This window comes from Nanorana parkeri, unplaced genomic scaffold (assembly GCF_000935625.1).
Source record: "Nanorana parkeri isolate BGI_ZX_2015 unplaced genomic scaffold, ASM93562v1 scaffold20, whole genome shotgun sequence".
Taxonomy (NCBI): domain Eukaryota; kingdom Metazoa; phylum Chordata; class Amphibia; order Anura; family Dicroglossidae; genus Nanorana; species Nanorana parkeri.
This window is the reverse complement of record NW_017306288.1, coordinates 3,338,939-3,361,836: the sequence shown is the minus strand read 5'-3', so window position 1 is coordinate 3,361,836 and position 22,898 is coordinate 3,338,939. Positions and strand designations below refer to the sequence as shown.

The 22,898-nt window shown below is 43.5% G+C and overlaps 1 protein-coding gene across 1 annotated transcript in view; it reads left to right on the top strand.

Annotated features, from left to right (window-relative positions):
- The window catches only part of ARID4A (AT-rich interaction domain 4A), an 89,355-nt gene extending 66,913 nt beyond the window's left edge, over positions 1–22,442 (top strand). Inside the window, exons 16-23 of the mRNA XM_018562177.1 lie at positions 2,974–3,168; positions 8,741–8,825; positions 10,143–10,290; positions 12,615–13,772; positions 14,307–14,411; positions 15,561–15,770; positions 20,659–20,805; positions 21,944–22,442. Coding sequence (XP_018417679.1) covers positions 2,974–3,168; positions 8,741–8,825; positions 10,143–10,290; positions 12,615–13,772; positions 14,307–14,411; positions 15,561–15,770; positions 20,659–20,805; positions 21,944–22,047 — 2,152 coding nt within the window. The 3' untranslated portion in view covers positions 22,048–22,442. The remainder of the gene's footprint in view (positions 1–2,973; positions 3,169–8,740; positions 8,826–10,142; positions 10,291–12,614; positions 13,773–14,306; positions 14,412–15,560; positions 15,771–20,658; positions 20,806–21,943) is intronic.
- The last annotated feature ends 456 nt before the right edge of the window (positions 22,443–22,898 follow it).

Genomic DNA, 22,898 nt, shown 5'->3' with positions numbered 1-22,898 from the left:
CCACGAAAAAAAATGTTTACTTGATATTTAAAGCACTATAGCTAGAAAATAAATAATCTCTTTTCCTAACATCTTCCTAGTCAGAGGTCTGCCCACGGATCTGAAGTGTTTCTTCACATCAGGGACATGTTTCTAAGATTCTTTCATTTCTGCAGCCTTTTCCTGTGTGTCCAGGGAAATGAGAGTGCTTGCCAAAGCATCTGCCAACAGGAAACTACAGCACACAACAGTGAGGGTTCCTGTTGGTGAATATAGCAAGTCTTGTCATGCCAGCGTGATTACTGCAGTGTCCCTCATATAAATGCATGAAAGGATAGCCTGTTACAGGCGGGTTAAATGCTTGCTTTTATTTTCTAAATCGTTTTAGAAGATTTACATCTGAGCGCTGTACATCAGACACCCAGCTTAGGTTTGTGAGCACAGGATACAGTATGGTCTCCTTGCAAAGGGTTCATTACAAAGCTTACCACTGTATAAAGTGGTTACCTCGGTTCACGAACGCTTCTGTTTGCGAACAATTCGGTTCGCGAACAGGAAGTTCAGCAAAATTTTGCTTCTGTTCGTGAACTCCACATCTGGTGACGAACACAACCGCAGCCATCTTCCCTGCTCTGACACTGGTCGTGGCTTCCTTTAGTCGGGATCGCGGTCTGATCGGCTCACGACCAATTCGGTTTGCGACCAGAATCGTGGAACGAATTAAAGGAGAGTTATGAGGCAAGTGATTTTCACTCAGCCTCATAATCTGAGCCGACCTGTGATATTGAAACTGTCATAGGTCGGCTCAGTAGATCGGGAAGTGAGCGAACACATACCGTCGCTCGCTCACTTCTCGATCTATCCCTGCAGAGAGCCGTGACTGCCACTCACGGCTCCCTGCAGGGATCCCCCCCCCCACCCCCCTGTCCGATCTTCCAGCGCTCACTGGCGAAACGGACGGGGAAGGGGGGTGTGCACAGCTGGCTCTGTCTCTGGATAGGCAGAGCCAACTGTCAATCCCTCAGCTGGGTGGATCCAGACAGTAATGTGGGGATCCGTACCGGCTGTAGCTCGCGGTATACTGAGCTTTGGGTCACGGGAGGACGCTAGTTTGTGTTCTCCCGTGACCCTTAGGAGAACTATGGGGAAAAGCCCTGACCCCATAGTTCTCCTTTTAAGTTCGTGAACCGAGGTACCACTGTAATTATTAAACAAGGGATTTCAAATACATTAATCTCAACATTAAAGTTTTTCATTTGCATATATCAGTTCTGTGTCACTTACCGTGCCATAGCAAAGCAAATCAGCAATGGAACTGTAGGTGAAATATTGGTGTCTAGTTGTGGTAAACAGGAGAGTTGCAAAGGCTGGAAAATCAATGTCAAGGCAAAATAAAGCACTATAGCTAGAAAATAAATAATCTCTTTTCCTAACATCTTCCTAGTCAGAGGTCTGCCCACGGATCTGAAGTGTTTCTTCACATCAGGGACATGTTTCTAAGATTCTTTCATTTCTGCAGCCTTTTCCTGTGTGTCCAGGGAAATGAGAGTGCTTGCCAAAGCATCTGCCAACAGGAAACTACAGCACACAACAGTGAGGGTTCCTGTTGGTGAATATAGCAAGTCTTGTCATGCCAGCGTGATTACTGCAGTGTCCCTCATATAAATGCATGAAAGGATAGCCTGTTACAGGCGGGTTAAATGCTTGCTTTTATTTTCTAAATCGTTTTAGAAGATTTACATCTGAGCGCTGTACATCAGACACCCAGCTTAGGTTTGTGAGCACAGGATACAGTATGGTCTCCTTGCAAAGGGTTCATTACAAAGCTTACCACTGTATAAAGTGGTTACCTCGGTTCACGAACGCTTCTGTTTGCGAACAATTCGGTTCGCGAACAGGAAGTTCAGCAAAATTTTGCTTCTGTTCGTGAACTCCACATCTGGTGACGAACACAACAGCAGCCATCTTCCCTGCTCTGACACTGGTCGTGGCTTCCTTTAGTCGGGATCGCGGTCTGATCGGCTCACGACCAATTCGGTTTGCGACCAGAATCGTGGAACGAATTAAAGGAGATACAATGAAACTGTCACAGGTCGGCTCAATAGATCGGGAAGTGAGCGAACACATACCGTCGCTCGCTCACTTCTCGATCATCTCCCTGCATAGAGCAGTGACTGTCACTCACAGCTCCCTGCAGGGATTCTCCCCTCCCCTGTCCGATCCTCCAGCGCTCACTGGCGAAACGGACGGGGAAGGGGGGTGTGCACAGCTGGCTCTGTCTCTGGATAGGCAGAGCCAACTGTCAATCCCTCAGCTGGGTGGATCCAGACAGTAATGTGGGGATCCGTACCGGCTGTAGCTCGCGGTATACTGAGCTTTGGGTCACGGGAGGACGCTAGTTTGTGTTCTCCCGTGACCCTTAGGAGAACTATGGGGAAAAGCCCTGACCCCATAGTTCTCCTTTTAAGTTCGTGAACCGAGGTACCACTGTAATTATTAAACAAGGGATTTCAAATACATTAATCTCAACATTAAAGTTTTTCATTTGCATATATCAGTTCTGTGTCACTTACCGTGCCATAGCAAAGCAAATCAGCAATGGAACTGTAGGTGAAATATTGGTGTCTAGTTGTGGTAAACAGGAGAGTTGCAAAGGCTGGAAAATCAATGTCAAGGCAAAAAAAAACATATCTGCATTATATTCGCATTTCCAGTACTTTAGCCCTTTAAAACTGCAATTACAGGAAAGGATCTGGTGATCTGCCTTGAAATGCACTCAGCTCTCAAACCCTGTTCTGTGCTAACACACAGCTTTTTTATGGCATGTGTAGTGTCAGCCCTGAGCTTCGGATCAGATAAACGGACATTTCAAACCGATTTAACAAAACGCTTCTAATGGTATCTTTATTAGACTAAAATGAAGAAAATAAGAGAACATTATTGTTGGGGGGGTTACATACACTATAACAGTATGATATTTTCAATGTGCAGGAGAGATGAAATGGAAAATAAAGGAGACAGTGAAGATGACGAGGATTCTGAAGAAAAAGACCGCCTGGCAGGCACGAAAGTAAAAGTAAAATACGGGCGTGGGAAAACGCAGAAAATCTATGAAGCCAATATTAAGAACACAGAGATAGATGGAGGAGAGTTGTTATACCTGGTGCACTACTATGGCTGGAATGTAAGGTATGTTTAAGAGGAATCAAGCCATATAAATGAAAGCTGACTTTAGTAACACCCCAGCAGTTCTATTGTTTGTCCCGATCACTTTTGCTGGATAGCTTGCTCTGAAAGTAAATGTGGAGAAAATAATGAAATAATGGGCTGTAAAAGAAAGTTTAATTCATATACTGAATACTAATTGTTAATGGTGTGAAACCATACATTTAAAAAATACAATGGAGGGAATTTATCCCTCCGCTGCTCGGCTTCCCTCTCTCATTTTCAACTCTTAACTGAAGAGAGAAGCTGATTGCTTGCCCTGGGCAACTGCTCCAGATTTTGTCTTCTCCAGTTTTGATCAATTCACCGGAAAATGTTTTGTGATGTGGCCGTTTAACTCGTGTAGAAGAACACTGGCTGTGTTAAGTGTGAGCCATGCCTTGAAATATGCTTTGTTGAAACAGGTTACTTGTTAGGAAAGGGGCTGCTATAGATTTTGGCTTGTTTTTCAGGGATGGTTCTTACCAGCCACAGTGCATTTTAGCCTGATTCTGTCTGGAAAGCACTGGATCGCATTGCGGCCCGCTCAGTTTGATGTGCCTTGCGTTCCAGCGCGGCCGATTGCATTGTGGCCAGAGGGCATGGCTGCGGTGCCATTCACTTAAATGCACCGCTCCACAACAAAGTGAGCTGGCCGCTGAAAAAAAATGTTTACTTGATATTTAAAGCACTATAGCTAGAAAATAAATAATCTCTTTTCCTAACATCTTCCTAGTCAGAGGTCTGCCCACGGATCTGAAGTGTTTCTTCACATCAGGGACATGTTTCTAAGATTCTTTCATTTCTGCAGCCTTTTCCTGTGTGTCCAGGGAAATGAGAGTGCTTGCCAAAGCATCTGCCAACAGGAAACTACAGCACACAACAGTGAGGGTTCCTGTTGGTGAATATAGCAAGTCTTGTCATGCCAGCGTGATTACTGCAGTGTCCCTCATATAAATGCATGAAAGGATAGCCTGTTACAGGCGGGTTAAATGCTTGCTTTTATTTTCTAAATCGTTTTAGAAGATTTACATCTGAGCGCTGTACATCAGACACCCAGCTTAGGTTTGTGAGCACAGGATACAGTATGGTCTCCTTGCAAAGGGTTCATTACAAAGCTTACCACTGTATAAAGTGGTTACCTCGGTTCACGAACGCTTCTGTTTGCGAACAATTCGGTTCGCGAACAGGAAGTTCAGCAAAATTTTGCTTCTGTTCGTGAACTCCACATCTGGTGACTAACACAACCGCAGCCATCTTCCCTGCTCTGACACTGGTCGTGGCTTCCTTTAGTCGGGATCGCGGTCTGATCGGCTCACGCCCAATTCGGTTTGCGACCAGAATCGTGGAACGAATTAAAGGAGAGTTATGAGGCAAGTGATTTTCACTCAGCCTCATAATCTGAGCCGACCTGTGATATTGAAACTGTCATAGGTCGGCTCAGTAGATCGGGAAGTGAGCGAACACATACCGTCGCTCGCTCACTTCTCGATCTATCCCTGCAGAGAGCCGTGACTGCCACTCACGGCTCCCTGCAGGGATCCCCCCCCCCACCCCCCTGTCCGATCCTCCCCCCTGTCCGATCTTCCAGCGCTCACTGGCGAAACGGACGGGGAAGGGGGGTGTGCACAGCTGGCTCTGTCTCTGGATAGGCAGAGCCAACTGTCAATCCCTCAGCTGGGTGGATCCAGACAGTAATGTGGGGATCCGTACCGGCTGTAGCTCGCGGTATACTGAGCTTTGGGTCACGGGAGGACGCTAGTTTGTGTTCTCCCGTGACCCTTAGGAGAACTATGGGGAAAAGCCCTGACCCCATAGTTCTCCTTTTAAGTTCGTGAACCGAGGTACCACTGTAATTATTAAACAAGGGATTTCAAATACATTAATCTCAACATTAAAGTTTTTCATTTGCATATATCAGTTCTGTGTCACTTACCGTGCCATAGCAAAGCAAATCAGCAATGGAACTGTAGGTGAAATATTGGTGTCTAGTTGTGGTAAACAGGAGAGTTGCAAAGGCTGGAAAATCAATGTCAAGGCAAAAAAAAACATATCTGCATTATATTCGCATTTCCAGTACTTTAGCCCTTTAAAACTGCAATTACAGGAAAGGATCTGGTGATCTGCCTTGAAATGCACTCAGCTCTCAAACCCTGTTCTGTGCTAACACACAGCTTTTTTATGGCATGTGTAGTGTCAGCCCTGAGCTTCGGATCAGATAAACGGACATTTCAAACCGATTTAACAAAACGCTTCTAATGGTATCTTTATTAGACTAAAATGAAGAAAATAAGAGAACATTATTGTTGGGGGGGTTACATACACTATAACAGTATGATATTTTCAATGTGCAGGAGAGATGAAATGGAAAATAAAGGAGACAGTGAAGATGACGAGGATTCTGAAGAAAAAGACCGCCTGGCAGGCACGAAAGTAAAAGTAAAATACGGGCGTGGGAAAACGCAGAAAATCTATGAAGCCAATATTAAGAACACAGAGATAGATGGAGGAGAGTTGTTATACCTGGTGCACTACTATGGCTGGAATGTAAGGTATGTTTAAGAGGAATCAAGCCATATAAATGAAAGCTGACTTTAGTAACACCCCAGCAGTTCTATTGTTTGTCCCGATCACTTTTGCTGGATAGCTTGCTCTGAAAGTAAATGTGGAGAAAATAATGAAATAATGGGCTGTAAAAGAAAGTTTAATTCATATACTGAATACTAATTGTTAATGGTGTGAAACCATACATTTAAAAAATACAATGGAGGGAATTTATCCCTCCGCTGCTCGGCTTCCCTCTCTCATTTTCAACTCTTAACTGAAGAGAGAAGCTGATTGCTTGCCCTGGGCAACTGCTCCAGATTTTGTCTTCTCCAGTTTTGATCAATTCACCGGAAAATGTTTTGTGATGTGGCCGTTTAACTCGTGTAGAAGAACACTGGCTGTGTTAAGTGTGAGCCATGCCTTGAAATATGCTTTGTTGAAACAGGTTACTTGTTAGGAAAGGGGCTGCTATAGATTTTGGCTTGTTTTTCAGGGATGGTTCTTACCAGCCACAGTGCATTTTAGCCTGATTCTGTCTGGAAAGCACTGGATCGCATTGCGGCCCGCTCAGTTTGATGTGCCTTGCGTTCCAGCGCGGCCGATTGCATTGTGGCCAGAGGGCATGGCTGCGGTGCCATTCACTTAAATGCACCGCTCCACAACAAAGTGAGCTGGCCGCAATGCGATCCAGAATCGGGCCGGAACACACTGTGGCTGGTGTGAACTAGCCCTAAAAGTTACGTTTACATTTTTGGACCATATTTTATGTTGCATACATATTCGGGATGTAACATGGTCACATTGCAATCCACCACCCACCCCCACATGCACACACTTACCTGAATTGTGGGGTTCTTCTCCCCGCTGGCTGCTGTTTTTTTTTTAAATTGGCGTAGCTGTACATGGCTCCGCCCACCCAGCTGCGTCATCCATAAAGTGGACTTTACCTTTAATGCATCGGCTGAAATTTGCTCTGTAGGTGGCCCTGTCAGCAGCCTCCAACCTGACTAGTGAATGGCCAGCGTAACAACAAGTTGTGCCAGTATGATTAATATCAGATTGGTTTTACTTCATACAAACCTCAACTTTTACCTTTTTTAGATCACTAGGCTGTGTTCAGTAAATCGCCAAACTCCTCTTTTCCCCTTTGTGCAAACGTATGCGTTTAACTCTTCCCTCCACAACATTGTTAAAAAAATAAAATGCACAAAGTTTTTCTAAAATGGTTTTTCCAATGTAAATGACAGAATGCTTCCAGAGCAATTATGAGCTCGAGGTACCACCTCCTCCTTATGCAGGCTCCAACTGAGTAAGCAGGAGATTGCATTTGGGAATAACTAAACTGCCATTAACAAGATAATGGACATGCTACTTTACAAGCATGGAGTCTGAAATTAGTAATCCATAAATATATGGTTTCATCATGAGGAGGTTAGAGTTTTGCAGTATACATGTTGACAATGGTAATGTAAGGACTGTCTCCGTTGGCAAAACACAAGTTGATCACATGCACAATCCTCCGCATTGTGCATGTGATCAAATTCCTTAAGTAAACCTGTTGCTGTTCCCTGTTGGCATGGCTGTGGAATCACTTTTGGGTGCCTTAATTCAGACATGGTTTTCCAGTGAAATGCCCTATTAGCCTTAAAGGAGAACTATGGGGTCAGTGCTTTTCCCCATAGTTCTCCCCAGGGTCATGGGAGGACACAAACTAGCGTCCTCCCGTCACCCAAAGCTCAGTATACCGCGAGCTACAGCTCTTGGTATACTGAGACCGCCACAGCCGGGACGGATCCTAACATTACTGTCGAGATCCAGCTGTATCCTCCCCCGTCCGTTCCGCCAGTCAGCGCTGGAGGATCGGGGGAGGAATCCTTGCAGGGAGCCGTGAGCGACAGTCACGGCTCTCTGCAGGGACATGATCGATATGTGAGATCCCTTACTTCCCGATCTATTGAGCCGACGTGTGACAGTTTCATTGTCACACGTCAGCTCGAACTATGAGGCTAATTGATTTTCACTCACCTCATAGTTCTCCTTTTAAAGGTGAACTCCAGGTTAGAAGATACGGTGGATAAGAGGCATGTTTCTTCTTTCTTGGTGCCCTTTGTGTATTTCTTCTAGATCTGTGCACTAGTTTTCCTTTCCTCCCCTCGATGAGCATTTTTCCTGGCCAGTAGGTAGGTGTGGAGAGCTGGCAAGGACTATGAGTAATTTGGGTGCATTTGTTCCAATAGAACACCCTGGTTTTTAAAATGGGTGAAGGACCTTGCAGGAAAACATAAAGGATAATTAAACCTTCAGTGGTTTTGCATAGATCCATTGCTAGCAAGCAGTAGATCTATGCAAAAACATTACAAAAAAAAAGTTAAGAAAAATTTCACAACGTACCTGTCTACGACCGCATGCGCCCGTCTGAAGATCTGAAAAATCTTGGGCGGCTCCAAAGGATCATGGGGCGGGCGCATGCACAGTACAGATCTCCGGCCGGGAGAAGAGACACAAGGTAAGTCAATGCAGGCAGCCCAGCAGTGCACAGACTATGTGGGACACAGCAGTCAGTGCTGGATCAGACACCGGCACCAGCGCTGGATGGGCTCCTTTAAAACTACTGGAAAGAAGATGATCGGATCAAGAGGCATCATTTAAGGTAAGTCCTTACACTAGCATTGGGAAAATGGGGGGGTGATATCCTTTAATGTCACTTTAAGTCTATTATGCTGTCCCTTCACAACCATACAACCCGCAGCTGCCTGTGGCCCAGGTTTTATGAAAAATATGGCACACCAGCCCTTTTGTGAAAAGCCATTGGTGAAAGTTGCATATCAATAAGTTAATTTAGTACTTTAGACATGCTTACACAGTTTGTGAAGAGGAAACTCTGTAAACCTGAATTTATAATAGATGCTATAGCACTATGATATAGTGAGATGGGGATTTATGGAATAATCTGTAAATTATCCTTATTCCTTAAGCAGCTGAAATACAAATTCTTTTTTTTCTTTTACAGATATGATGAATGGGTTAAAGCTGACAGGATCATCTGGCCTTCAGAGAAAGCTGGATCAAAGAGAAAACAAAAGAAAAGACCAAAAGTAATTATTAATATTATTTTGCATATGTTCCTTGTTTGACTGGATAAAGGCTTGTTCACGCCATAATCCGCATGTTCCGTATGCTTTCCCACATATGCATTTATACGCACTTGCAACACGTTTCTGATGTGTTCTGGTGAGTCTTTATTTTATTTTATTTAAAGATAAATAAATCCTTGCAGCCTCACTCCCCCTTCTCTCTGGTAGTCTAAGGTTCCCCGAGTCATCATTTCCAATGCAGTGAGGAGGCCGCAGGACATTCCTTCGCCTGAGAGGAGGGAGAGCGAGGCTGCAGGGACTGGGTCCATCGAATATTTCTTTATTTCAGCTCCCTAGACAAAATGAGCATTTAACCCCTGCATTGCTGGGGTAGCTCCACTGTAAGGGTTAAGATTTCATATTCTTTCAACTGCTAATGCTGTGGAAGAAACATGGTTATCTCCTTCAGGATTACACCCAGTTTAGTGTGATTTCAGTTTACTGAATCTTTTAAATATGTTCCCTTGCTGCCCAATCAATCAGAGGTTTTAGCTTGCAGTCCCCTTATGTATTGTGCAGCTACCCTTCTTGAAATCTAAATCACTGTACGTTAAGAGACACTATCAGTTTGCACAAGAGGCCGTCACCTTGTCTATGCAGGGCAAAGTGAAAGTGTCTCTGCAAACCACATTCACTGACCTCCCATATGCTCAGCTTACCTGCGCCTCTTGCTCCTTGTGCCTCCGTTGTTACTGATATTGGCTGTGTTGGTGATTTCAGGAAGCGGTTAGGTCAATTGGCTCTCTAGACTCAGGCACTCACATGGTAGCAGATCATATATTTCCCCATACAGAGTTGTTCTGGGTATTCTCACTGGCTGTGGAGGAGCTGTGAGGGAACGCAGGTAAGGTGTATAGTGTTCGATGCCCATTGAAGAGACTCCTTCACTTTGCCCTGCATAGGTCTGTTTTAATGCTTCTCCTGGAATTCCGTAGCGGCAGATAAGTGAATAATAATTTCAATGTGATGTTAGTTGGAGTTGGCGCATAAAAAAGAAAACTGCACATGCGCTATAATGGGCGGCACTGGAAACCCTAGCCTGCAAAATCACAGGTTTGGATTAAGGTGTTCAGAACAGAAAGATGCTTTTAGCCAGTTGATTAAGGACAGATTGACCTGATGTACTAAACTGCAGTTTTAGGGTAAAGCGTGAATGAATGTTTTTTTAGCTGGGTAAGTTGTGACCTCGGTTTGTATCTCCATAGTAATATATGTAGTTGAATGTTCCTTTTACTGCTTATTTTTTACAATTTGTTTTTTTTTTTCCCTCCCTTTTAGAACAAAGATGAAAATGAGAAGGATGAAAAGAGAGAGGAAGAAAGGCAAAGGGCAAAAGGACGAGGCCGTCCTCCTTTAAAATCACAGCTTCAGTCTAATGTGACTTGTGGAGTTCCTAGGACTCCAAATAGTGAAGGCAAGACACCTGGCAAACACACAAAGAATAACACGCCGGACAATTCTTCTTTGTCAAATGGGTTGGAAGGTAATTGGAAGCTTATAATCTGATGATACTGCTACATTCATAAACACGGAGACAGTTTAAGAGGAAGCAAATGAACCTACCGGTTTGTTTTTAGATTGTTGGAGGAAATTTGAGCACCCAGAGAAATTCACACAGACCCATGGCTGATGCTGTCCAATGTGGGATTCAGACTGGGATGTTTTATATGACAATACCAACCTGTATAGAATATTTTACTGCAATACAGACTGAGCTTTTGTACTTTGGTCATTGGAATGATGTAATTAAAAACCCCTGCATTTGCCTAGTTATGTAAAAATGTTGCTATGGGATGCACTGATACTGGTTTTTCGGTATCGAGTGCGAATGCCGATATTTTTTTCTCCGGTACTCGCCCATACCAGAATTCCCATTTAAGGAAGCCGGGCGGCGTGTAATGACTCGCCGGCCAGCTTCCTCATTAGCCGGGAAGTTGTCTCCATGCTCCCTCATCACCAGGTGACTACGAAGCATTTGCCCAGCTTTCTGGCCAATTGGGAAGCCGACTGCGTTGGCTTCCTAATTGGCCGGGAAGCCAGCTCCATGCTCCCTCATCAACAAGGGAGCAAGGAGCTGGTTTCTCAGCCAATAAGGAAGCCGGGCGGCGTGTAATGACTCGCCGCCTGGCTTCCTGATACCGGAAGTTCTGGTATTGGGAGCATTTTGGCGAGTACTCGCCCAAATACTTGTTATCGGCACTGATACTAGTATCAGTATCGGTTCATCCCTATTATGTATAGTTCTTTTGTTATCTAATAAATGTCCTTTTAGTCAGGGAATTTCCCAGTGTTCTTTTTATATTAAAACACCAGCCAGATGGATAAATACAATTGAAATACACATATGCAACTTTTCTACCTGCCAAAGGATATATTTTACTGTTCAGCAGGTCTTGTCCTTAAACATGGCAGGAACTCATAAATCACAAGAGTGGCTGAACAAAACTGTTTACAGGTAAGAGTAAACATACTGTATGTGTGTTTCAGCTGTGTATTCACTCTTTGCCTGGAGTTTCACTTTATTAAAACAGTTTGAAATGTTGGCTTATCCAGAGTGGTGTAGAGAGCATTGGCCTGAACTAAGGTTGCATTAGAGTTTTTTTTTCCTTTTAGAGACACATCACACAAAAACCTGTAATGTTCTAATGCTTACCTGTAATGCTTTGTAAACTTTAGGATCAGTTCGGCGGAGAACAAGGAGGAGTTCTGGAATGTACGACTCTGATAGATGTTCTAATGGTAAGTAAATGCGGTATCCTAATGAAATGGCATTGGCTCATGTCTTTAGCTGTAGCATCTTCCTTTTTGTTGAAGGTAGCATGTTCCCGATTGTTGGAGGTAGCACAAGACCTCATAAATACTAAGGGGCCCATTTATAATGGGAGCATATTTAGCTGGCCACTCCCTGCTCAACACTTTGCAGTGCACCTTCCTTTTACAATCGTCCATAAAATGCAGGCAAAGTTGTCATATGGATTGTTCTCTGTACAACATTGCAGACTTTGTGAGCATAGAGCCCAGTCACATTACTTTAGCAAGACATGCAACTGTTCCTTTTTCCTCCAGGTGCTCCCCCTCCCTTCATTTATATAAATGAATTGGGCTTCACATTCTTTGAGGCCTGAAGTTGGCAAAAGCACATTACTGTACATATATTGTATTTTTCGCTCCATGAGATGCACCTGACCATAAGATGCACCTAGGGAGGGTAGGGTTTTGTGTAGTTCCTGACAGCTGAGACAGGTGGCGCTGTGATTACAGCACCACGGTCTCAGTGATCACACAGAGCAGACAAAGAACGGACGGGGGGGTCGGACAGGATCGTCGCTGCTCCTTTCATACAAGTGATCTAATCAGATCACTTGTATGAAAACGGGCGGCGGCTCCACACTATACATTTATCTCTGCTTGTCCAGAGCATGGCTAAATGTACAAAAAAACGACTCGCCCGAAAACTGCATGTCCCGGGTGTTGGGCGATAGGAATTCCACACCCCTGCACACACTGTCAGCCCGCCGCCTCAGCTCTCACACATTCGCTCCATAAGACGCACAGAGATTTTTGCCCGCCTTTTGGGGAAAAAAGTGCGTCTTATGGAGCGAAAAATACGGTATATATTTTATGTTTTGTAAAATTGTTGCTTTTATAAATGCCCCCCTTTCCTCCTCCTCCTCCTGCATTGGCTATGTGAGCTGTATAAATGTGTGCCTAGCACAATTCCTCTTTTAAGTCATTTTGTTTTGATTGCAGACTCTTCCACATCTGATTGCGAATCAGAAGAAAACCCAGAAAAGGTGCCTGAAACAGAAGAGCTTTTGCCAAACATTGAAAAAGAACCTGAGCAAAAACCATACCATTCACCCGAGAAGATCCCTGAGCCAGAGGCCGCCCAGATTATATGTGCTGTAATGGAGCAGGAAAACAGTCCAATAAAGCCAGCAGAAACACTAAAGCAAGAAGTGGAAGAAAGCGAGCAAATTGTTCAGATTTTCGGGAAGCAAACGGAACAAATCGAAGAAATAATGAAAGAAGCCGACAACCTGCCAAAGCCCAAGGGGAGGAGAAGCAAAACAAAGGAGCCTTCTCCAGAGGACACGAAAACTCTGCCGGCCACTCAGGAAGATAATGTGGCAGAACCTAAAGCAGAACCTGAAACCTTAGACTTTGCTACATTTGCTGCACTGCAAAGTAAGGAACTGCCCCTTACTCCAAAGGAGGTGGATTTGCCAATCGACCCGCTGACTAAGGAGAAGAAAGGGTTCAAGAGGAAACCAGTGGAGCAGACCTCTCCAGAGAAAAAGCCCCGTACAGAGTGTGATCTGGAGCTGCCCATCATCACACCCGAGGAACACCCTGCAGAAATCTGTGAGACTCAGGTAAACTTTAACACCATTAAGGAAGAGGAGCTGCAGAATGTAAACGATGAAATGCCCTCCCTAACGGCTGAGCTAGAGCATGTGCAGAGCACGAGGACTGAGGGCTATGACGTGCCACTGAATGACATTGCTAGGATCTCCCACAAGGAGGAACAGGACGATGCCATGCCTTTGATCGGCCCAGAGACTTTGGTTTGCCATGAAGTAGATTTGGACGATTTTGATGAAAAAGACAAGGTAGAGGATATTCCTATAGAGAAAGCAGAGCCTGACACACAGACACTACTTGCCCCTGCACTGCCACCTGCTGTCCAGACTCACATCTACTCTGTGGCATCTCCCCTTGCACTCAGCCACGATGAGTCTCACAGTATAAAGAGCGAGAGTGATATTACAATAGAAGTGGACAGTGTGGCTGAGGAATCGCAAGAAGGTCTTTGCGAGAGTGAGTCTGCAAATGGGTTTGAGGCCAGCACCACTTCCAGCAACTGCAGTATGACAGCACAACAAGAAGCAGAGCTGCGTGACAAAGGTATGTGTCACCTACTTTATTATTTTCATGCCATTTTTCTGAGGTTCTTTTATAGACGTGCAATAGTCATTATAACCTGTGCTAGCTTTCAGTAGGATGCAGCTTTAGCTTCTTGAAGCTAAACTATACCTGGCTGCAGTGAAGAAGCTCTTGCCATAATGTACATGAATGCAAAGCAGGCTTCCTAGATTGCTGCTGTCTAACATTGGCAGGCCCAGGTTCAGCCAACCGGTGGTCACTGATGCTTGGTGTGTGTCTGCTGCAATTACTAGCAGTTTTTTTTGTGCAGAAGAGACATACAAACTCTCTTCTACCCAATAAAACTGCTAGGTGACAAAATTTATTTCAGCTTTTAGTTCCGCTTTAACTTGCAGTTAAACCTGAACACTGTATAAGTTCTGGACGTGCTCTGCAATAAAACGGTTACTAAGGAAGTTCCTGCTCCAAGGATACGGCTTATGATTGTTAGCACAGGACCAAAAGGACCAAAGACCATTTTTTAAAAACGTTTTTACATTTTTTTTTTTACACCAGGCCATAAAAGGATAAGTGAGAGCAACCTTGGAACACTAGCAAAGAAACAAAAGCGAACACCAAAGCGAATGAGTGCTTCTTTGAAAATTGAAAAGAATGGTATAGGTGAGCAGCTTCCCTTCCCCTTTGTGTTTTTTGAAGTATTGTGTTATCTAATGTGTAAATGTTTGCATCTTTAGTTAGCACCAAGAGTCTCCAGTGTCATGGAAAATCATAATATAGCTTAAAAAAAAGGACCTGCTGAAATCATCAAATACTACCAGTTACAATTTTTATCATGTGTAATCTACTTTTCCCTTATAATTGGGTAGAAGGTTATACGCTGCTTATGGCATTGTCTCTGCCTGTCCATTCCACTACTTCATGCTAACTGCACTACTTAGATTCCCCCCAATGTATTAATTCATGACAACCAATCAGCTTCTATCTTAATTTTCAAATCTTAACTGAACAAACTGAAGAGAGAAGCTGCTTGGTTGCCCTGGGTAACTGCTCCAGATTTTTTTTTCTGCTCCAGTCTTGATAAATTCCCCTCATGTATCTTTATATCTAGGGATGCACCGATACCGGTATGTCGGTATCGAGTACCAATATTTGTTTTTTTCGGTACTCAACGATACAGAGTACCGGAAGTCCCGTTCAGGAAGCCGGGTGGCGTGTAATGACTCGCCACCTGGCTTCCTGATTAGCTGGCCAGCGTGTAAAGACTCGCCACCCGACTTCCCGATTAGCAGGGTAGCCGCCCCCATGCTTCTTGTCACTAGGTGACAGGAAAGCATGGAGCTGGCTTTCTGGCCAATCAGGAAGTCGGGTGCCGTGTAATGACGCGGTGCCCGGCTTCCTGAATGGCCGAGAAGCCGGCTCCCTCGTCATGAGGCATGAAGCTGGCTTCCCGGCCAATCTGAAAACCGAGGGCCGTGCCATTACACGCTGCCCGGCTTCCTGATTGGCCGGGAAGCCGGCTCCATGGTAGGTGACGGGAGAGCATGTAGCCGGCTTTCCGGTATCGGGCTAGGCATAGGAGCATTTGGGCGAGTAAGAGTACCAAATACTTGGCATCTGCTCCGATACTAGTATGGGTATCGGTGCATCCCTATTTATAACTGTTCGATGCATAGGATCTTCAACAATGTGTTCTTTTAAAAGTTAGAATTGTTGACCTGAGGTTGTATTGGTTAGGTTTTGCAGTTTAGATGCTGACAGTCGTTCTCTAACTGTTTATCAGTAGATAATAAAGAGGGTCTGATTTTTCAGGACAAAGCAGCGACAGTGAGGACCTTCCTGCTCTGGATAGCTCAAGTAAATGTACTGCAGTTAAACACACAATCATCCCCAAGCCTCAGAAGATCACAAGATCGCCAGCTAGAATCTCATCGCCTCATATAAAAGACATTGAAAAAGACAAACATCGAGAGAAACACCAGCACTCGTCCCCAAGGACATACAAATGGACATTTCAACTCAGTAAGTCATTCATGTAATGCAAAAAACAGCTTGGTCCAAATGATTTATACTGTTTCGGCACTGGAGAGTTCAATGGCTGCTGGTTTCTCTGTTTTGGACACTCCAGTGGTGTTTTCCTCATGGTACTTTTTTTCTTTGTTCCCTCTGACAAAGGTTAACATGGAAGTCCACTGAGTGTGCGAGTGTGTGTAGCACTGTCACTTTGACTTTGTAATGTTCATCGCAGTTGGGTGGAAATTATAATTCTGATGGGCTATGTCTCTGTTGATATAGTCCTGCTGTACCAGGTGACCCCAGCTCACTCTCTACTAACGGCTATGGGGCTGCTTGCACTGTGCCAACTGATGTTTGATGCCGAAGTCTGCAGCCTGGAATCCTGCTGCCTCTGCTGCTAGAGTCTATCCCATAATCAGAGTTTAGCTCTGTCTGGTGTGGCCAGTTCCTTTTGCCTTTTCGGTTTTTGCCAGAGTATTACGTCTAGAGGAGGACTACAACTCTCCGCGTTTGCATAAAAATCTTGTGCCTGTTGGTAGACTCCATCACAGCCAACTTCTTTTCACAGAAGACCTCTACAATGCAACATTCTATTGTTGAGAAAAGTCAGTCAGGTATCTGGACAGACAGATTAGTTTGTCACCAAGGACCAGGTTGTCCCTGGAATCCGGAAAGTCCTTCCGTCCCATTTTTTCTGGGTGGATCCTCATGACAGATGCCTATCTTCATGACTGATGTCTGTCAGACTGGATAGACATCCTGGGCACCCTGTCAGTGCAGGTGACTTGGTTGTCGGAGAGGTTTCGCCTTCCAATCAATATCCTAGAGGTTCAAGTGATTTGCCTTTCTCTCCAGCATTGGGCTATCCTACTGGGAGGTCACTGGATCCGGATTAAGTTGTGCAATGCCACAGTGGTGGAACATCAACAATCCTGGAGGAACCAGAAGTCGCACTGAGGCAGAAGAATTTAATTTGGTCATGGGCAGAACTTCATGTTGCAGCCTTATTCATCATGTACACTCTAGGCATAGGCAAATGATAGGCAGACTTCCTCAGCCGCCAGCACCTGGACCCGGGGGTGAAGGGACCACTACCCACAGGTGTCGCAAGGTGGACCTCCAGGGTTGAGAAAAAACAGGACAGGTTTGTCTTCAGGTACAGAGATCCTTTAGCAGAAGCAGTAAATTCTCTGCTGGCTCCCAGGTATTGGTATACCCTGGTTGTTGCCTTTTACTCTCTTGAAATGTCTGCTTGTGGTATTGTGACTGAAGGCTTTCTAGTGATCTTCATTTGACCGGACTGACCCAGGTGAATGTGGTATGCCAACCTGATAAGACTCCTCTTGGGCTCGCCGTGAAGTCTACCAGATGTTGGGGTCTTCTTTTCAAGTGCCGATTTACCCATCTTGCCTGCAGCATGGCTGTTAAAGCCCAGGTTTTGAAAGAAAGGCATTTCTGAATCTGATTCCTTAAATGCAAAACGCTAAGAAGGTCCATCATCAAATGTGGAAAGCATACGTCACTTGGTGAGAGTCTAGGAATTTCTCCCTGGGACAAATCCTCTCCTTCCTGCAGCTCTGTCTTGGCCATTGTTTGGCCAGTTTTGTGCCCTTCCATTATTTTCAGATACTATATTTCAGAGACTGCTTCAGTCTTTGATTAAGACCTTTGTACATAGATTCCCCCATGACTGTTCCCCATGACTGTCCCCCATGACTGTCCCCCATGACTGTTCCCCATGACTGTTCCCCATGACTGTTCCCCATGACTGTTCCCCTTCGACTTTGTGGGATCTTTCTCTGATTCTCCCCAATTCAGAAACTGCTGTTTAAACCCATTAGACATTCCTCTCCACCCCCACCCACGAGTGGCCCCTGCAAGGCTAGTGTCTGAACTGGCTGCTTTTTCCTGCAACCCGAAGCCCTTGTTTTCCATATGGATACGGTGACATTCAGGCCCTAGACTTTCCTCTTGCCTAAGGCAGTTCCGGCCTTTCACCTTAACCAGAACATCTTTCTTCTGGCCCTTTTGTTCAGCTCTAGTTTTCCAGAAAAACTCCCATTCCCTCTTCTGCCCACTTTTGCTGTAATAATCATCTTGCCAAATGTAAAATCTATTCCAATGCACATACATCAGATAAAAGAATATCTTATATGAAGAATTCCACATGCAGAAGATTATGGCCATGATCTGCTCCTGCTTGAAAAGGATCCTGTTCAAGGAGTCAATCATGTAATATGATTTTAGCCATAGAGTAGTCTAGATCAGCTTCCTTAAATTGCTTGCTGCTGCGTGTGTATTGTGCACTTTTGAAGACCAGAAAGCATTGTGCAATATTTTCCTTTTTTATTTGATTTTTTTTTTTTTTTTATATACATTGCACAGAAATATTGCAGTGTAAATCCGGTTTCATTGACAATCCTCAGTAATAAGTTTAAGGATCATGCCATGGATACATTTGTGTATCTGATCTCAGCTTAATGCTACTTGTCTAGAATAACATCAAAGTATTTGACTGGGAATGTATTCATAGTTGAGCATTCCACTATTAATCTGGTAAGGAGGCAATTAACGATCAACGTTTATGAACTGCTTTTTAATCTTCATTTTCATAGTATATTGAGGGTTTTCTGTGGATTCTTGGCTTCACTTTGTGAGTTATTTAAATTGCATAACCGAGGATTTCTATATTTTTATATGTTGCTCACTTTTGTCTTTAATAATTCATTGTAGGTATATTCCATGCCAAGTTGGATGGTCTTAAGGACCAAGCTTCAGATGCTTGTATTTCAGTTAAGGGCCAAAGCAATTTTTGCTGTGTGTGTGTTCAACCGCAATTTCCATCTTTCTCATTTATTGCACCAACATATATTATATATCCTTTTTTAAAGGACAAAAATGTCTTTAATTTGATGTGACATATGCATATATAAGTTCTCATTTAGCGCATGACGGAAGCTTAAACCCTTAAGGACCCATGACGGATTTATTCCGTCATGGGTCCTTATGGCACGGGCAAGCATGACGGAATAAATCCTTCATGGGTACTTAAGGGGTTATGGATATTTACATTATTACCAGCAGCAAAAGAGCATTAAACAAGTGTTAAGCAGCCCTTTCTCAAAGTTTACAGCAGAAACTCTGAAGTTGTACTCTCAGCATCTTGGCTCGCCCTGCTTCCCTCTCGTGGAGCACCTACTCTGTGCTTACATTAGAAATGAGATGGCTGGAAGGATGCCAACAGGGTTATTCACAAAAGGGTGAAGAGTTTGGAGAAGGCAGGAGAAGTGAACAATCTAGGACAACATAGCTGAATTGGAGAAATTCTCCAATTCAGCTCACTTCCCAGTTCAGCTATGTTGTCCTAGATTGTTCACTTCTCCTGCCTTCTCCAAACTCTTCACCCTTTTGTGAATAACCCTGTAAGTCTCTGCTGGGAGAGCTAAGCTGCTGAGAGAATGACTTCAAAGCTTCTGCAGTGAACTTTTACACAACTCAACTGAATGCAGCTTCAAAAAGGGCTTGTTTTAAAGCTAATTTAGGGCCCAGTCACACTGGATCTGTTGTTTTGCAAACCTTTTTTAAACCAATGCTAACGGAAAGTCACCAGAAAATGAATGGGTGTAAATAGGGCTAGTCACAGTGCTCTGTTCCATTACGTTGCACTAAAAAAAAACAGTAGAACACGCACTACTTTTTTCAGAGTAACGCAACGGATCCGGTGTGAACTAGACCCATTAGTTTTTGGGTGCCCTTTCGTTAGCATTTGTTAAACACAATGGATCGGATGGAGATCGGAATGTATAATTCAGGCAGACCCTCCATTGGGCACTTACAGCTTGTTAAGAATATGTACATACTTTAATGTCCATAGACTTTCCACAGGTTCAAGTTACTGGATCACTTGCCTGGTGGTGATGATGGTGTATTATTTGGGTATACATTAGAGGTGAACTGAAATGAAAATGTCAAAATCGAAACTGAATTAAAAATATCAGGCCGAAACCGAAAATGTTTTTTTATTTTAATGTTTTCAAATTTTTTAAATTTTAATAAACTTTTTAATTTTTTATATTTTTTCATTTTTTATTAAATATTATTTTTTACTTTTAGGGGCTTCGGGGGAATTTTGGGGGTCTAATCAGACTCCTGATATTTCCCTTTTTAAAAGAGATTCCACAGAGACACTGAGTCCACAATCTCTTTTTCGGCAGGCCCTGTTATAAATGAACAGGCATCCTCTATACTGAGTGTTCCTGTTCATTCGTAACAAGAGGACAGAGTATGTTTACTACAACAACAATCATGAATGTACAGGAGGTGATGTAGATCACTTTCCATTCATTCATAATTGAGGATATAGTAACCATACTCTGTCAATTATTTACAAACACTCAGCGATCACTGACTGCTTGTACCTGCTCTCCTTCCTGACAGCTGGCCCAGGAGCCTGAGCGAGCGGTGCTGGAGGAGAGCTCAGCCTCCTGTGACAGCAATGGCTGTCTCCGCCCACACCGCTCTCCTCTGATCTGTGACAGGAGGCTGAGCGATGTGGGAGGAGAGACGCCGGCCGCTCCACAGCGCTCTCCTCACGCAGCGCTCAGCCGCCTGTGACAGTTTCTCTCCTCCCAGCTGGGACACAGAGCATCGCCCAGTGGGGAGGAGAGAAAGAATGGATGCAACGCTGTATCGGCCAGAAAATGGCACTTTTGGCATAATGCCAAAAGTGCCATTTTCGGCCCATGTATCAGTGCATCCCCAGTATACATGGCTCTTCCTCTTCAGAGGCTGCTAAAGTCACCATCAGAGATGGGTTGGGGGCGGCACAAGACGGCTAACCTGATATTATGAAAAGGTAGCATAACACTTCTTTTTTTTTTTTTCCCCCCCACAGATGAATTGGAGAGTATGTCTGGCACAGACAGGATAGTCTTCCTCCAAGACAAATTACAGGAAATCAGAAAATACTACATGTCCTTAAAGTCTGAAGTAGCAACGATAGATCGACGGCGGAAACGGTTAAAAAAGAAGGACCGTGAAGGTGAATTTGTCATTTTATTTATTCTTTCTTTTAAAAAGATTGTGACACAGTAACCCGGCAATATTTTCCATGATTTCAGGTGGTACATTGCATTTTGATAGCACAGACCACGGTGGTCCCTGTTCATTTTCAGTGTGATTTTTCTTGTTAAAATGAAGTAAATGCATTAAATATGAAAGAATTGAGTGTGTGCAGATCTTTGGATGTTGCTTCAGGGGTCTGGAAAAAAACTGCTTGTCCAAGGACTAAAGCGGGGGTCCGGTATACTTGTTCCTCATTGATAATCTACTTGTCCTGATACAAAAAATAATTTTAACCAAAACCCTATTTAGCCTTGCGAAGAAGCGCTTCACATTGGTCAGCGTGGTCACCTGACCGTGCTGACCAATAAGTGCTCGCAATTTGCGTGCAAAATTCAAAATCCATAGGGCACGGCTGTGCTGGATGGCAGTATGGCGTACAGATAGTACACCCTTACTGGGAGAGGGGAAGGACCGTGCGCCGAAAGGTAAGTATAGCGCTGAGGGAGGGAATGTGGGGAGAAAGGGCCACATTTGAGTCGGAGATTCCATTTTCCCAAATGACTTGGGAAAGTGAACTTACCATATAATGCTGCACATTGTGCGTGTTAGAGAGCATTGCTTATTCACATGCAGATGGCGGCGGGGCCGGAGTTGGTTTTAATTGTAATTGTTTTTTTTTACTTCATCACTTTTTAATGTTATAATGTTTTACTGTTTTTTATCAATTTTTTCTTTAGTTGCTTACTAAATTTGTTAGCGTGCACCAAGCAACCAGCATTTGTTTTTTACTGCACATCAAGCCACCAGCAAAAAAAAATAAAAAATATTCGAGGACATACGCCTTGATTTTCTTTTTTCTTTTTCTTTATTTTATTTTTTTTTGCCGGTGGCTTGAATGCTGGATAATGGGGAGTTTACTGTATAATGTTGGTAGTAAATATATGTGTACTGATGAAGGTAAGACATACCTGGTGCAATAATCTAGACATGCAGAAACCGAGTTGTATGATGATTTTTTGTTTTTTCCAAAGCCAGTTTCTGATACTTGTACACAAAGTTATATGCCTCCGTATGATTTAGAGGAGACCTAAGCAGCTGTGCTCTTCTCTTCACAGTATCCAACACAGGAGCATCAATGTCTTCAGCATCTTCAGAAACCGGAATGAGCCCTTCGTCCTCTTCTCCCCCACAAAACACGCTTGCTTTAGAGTGCAGGTGATATACGACCTCACCCTCAGCAGTCGCTGCCATGGACACTTATCCCCTCTCCCCTCTAATCCAACACAAAGCACTCATCTGGTCTGACATTGCCAAGAAGTTTCCTTTCCGAATTCCCTCTGCTGGATTGCATTTTTTTTTTCTTTCTTCCATTTCCTTTTTTATTTTATTTTTTATTCTTATTAAATCAAATATTTAATTAGGAATAGGAGACTAGCAGTCAGTGTGCCACAATGGCATCTCGTTTAGTCTAAACAGAAGAACGACATTTTTATAAAACGTAACAAATGTCTGAATAAAAAAAAAACAAATTCGGGAGCCCTTCTATAATATCCCCCTTTCTCTGACCTGGTCCCAAACAATGCAAGTGCATAAAACCAATGACCGTGCTGTTTACAAAAAAGAAGAACGTTCATAAATCAGAACGGTGGCTGCACTTTTTTTTTGACAGCTGCTGGGTTGTCATAGTGTTTTGTTTTTTGAAAAGCACTTGCAATATACAGATAAACTGCCAAAGTCCAATGTATTCAGCAGAGTGCCCAGTTTTAAAGCTGTACTCAAGACAAAATAAATTGTGAAAGGGAATGTAGTGGACTGAAAACTACATTTAAAAGAAAATTTAGTCTTCCACTTTTTTACAAGAATTTAGAGCACAGAATTATGCAACTATTTTAAAATGTTTATTAATGTTTACAGTGGAATTGTGAAATAGGTTTTCAGTGAACTATATTATCCCTTTGCAAATATATTTTGTCTTTTTTTCTATGTAATTTCAGAGTTTTTATTTTGTTACAAAAAAGACAAAAAGAAAATATATGACAACAGCGAAGTTATTTAACAAGATTTCTAAAG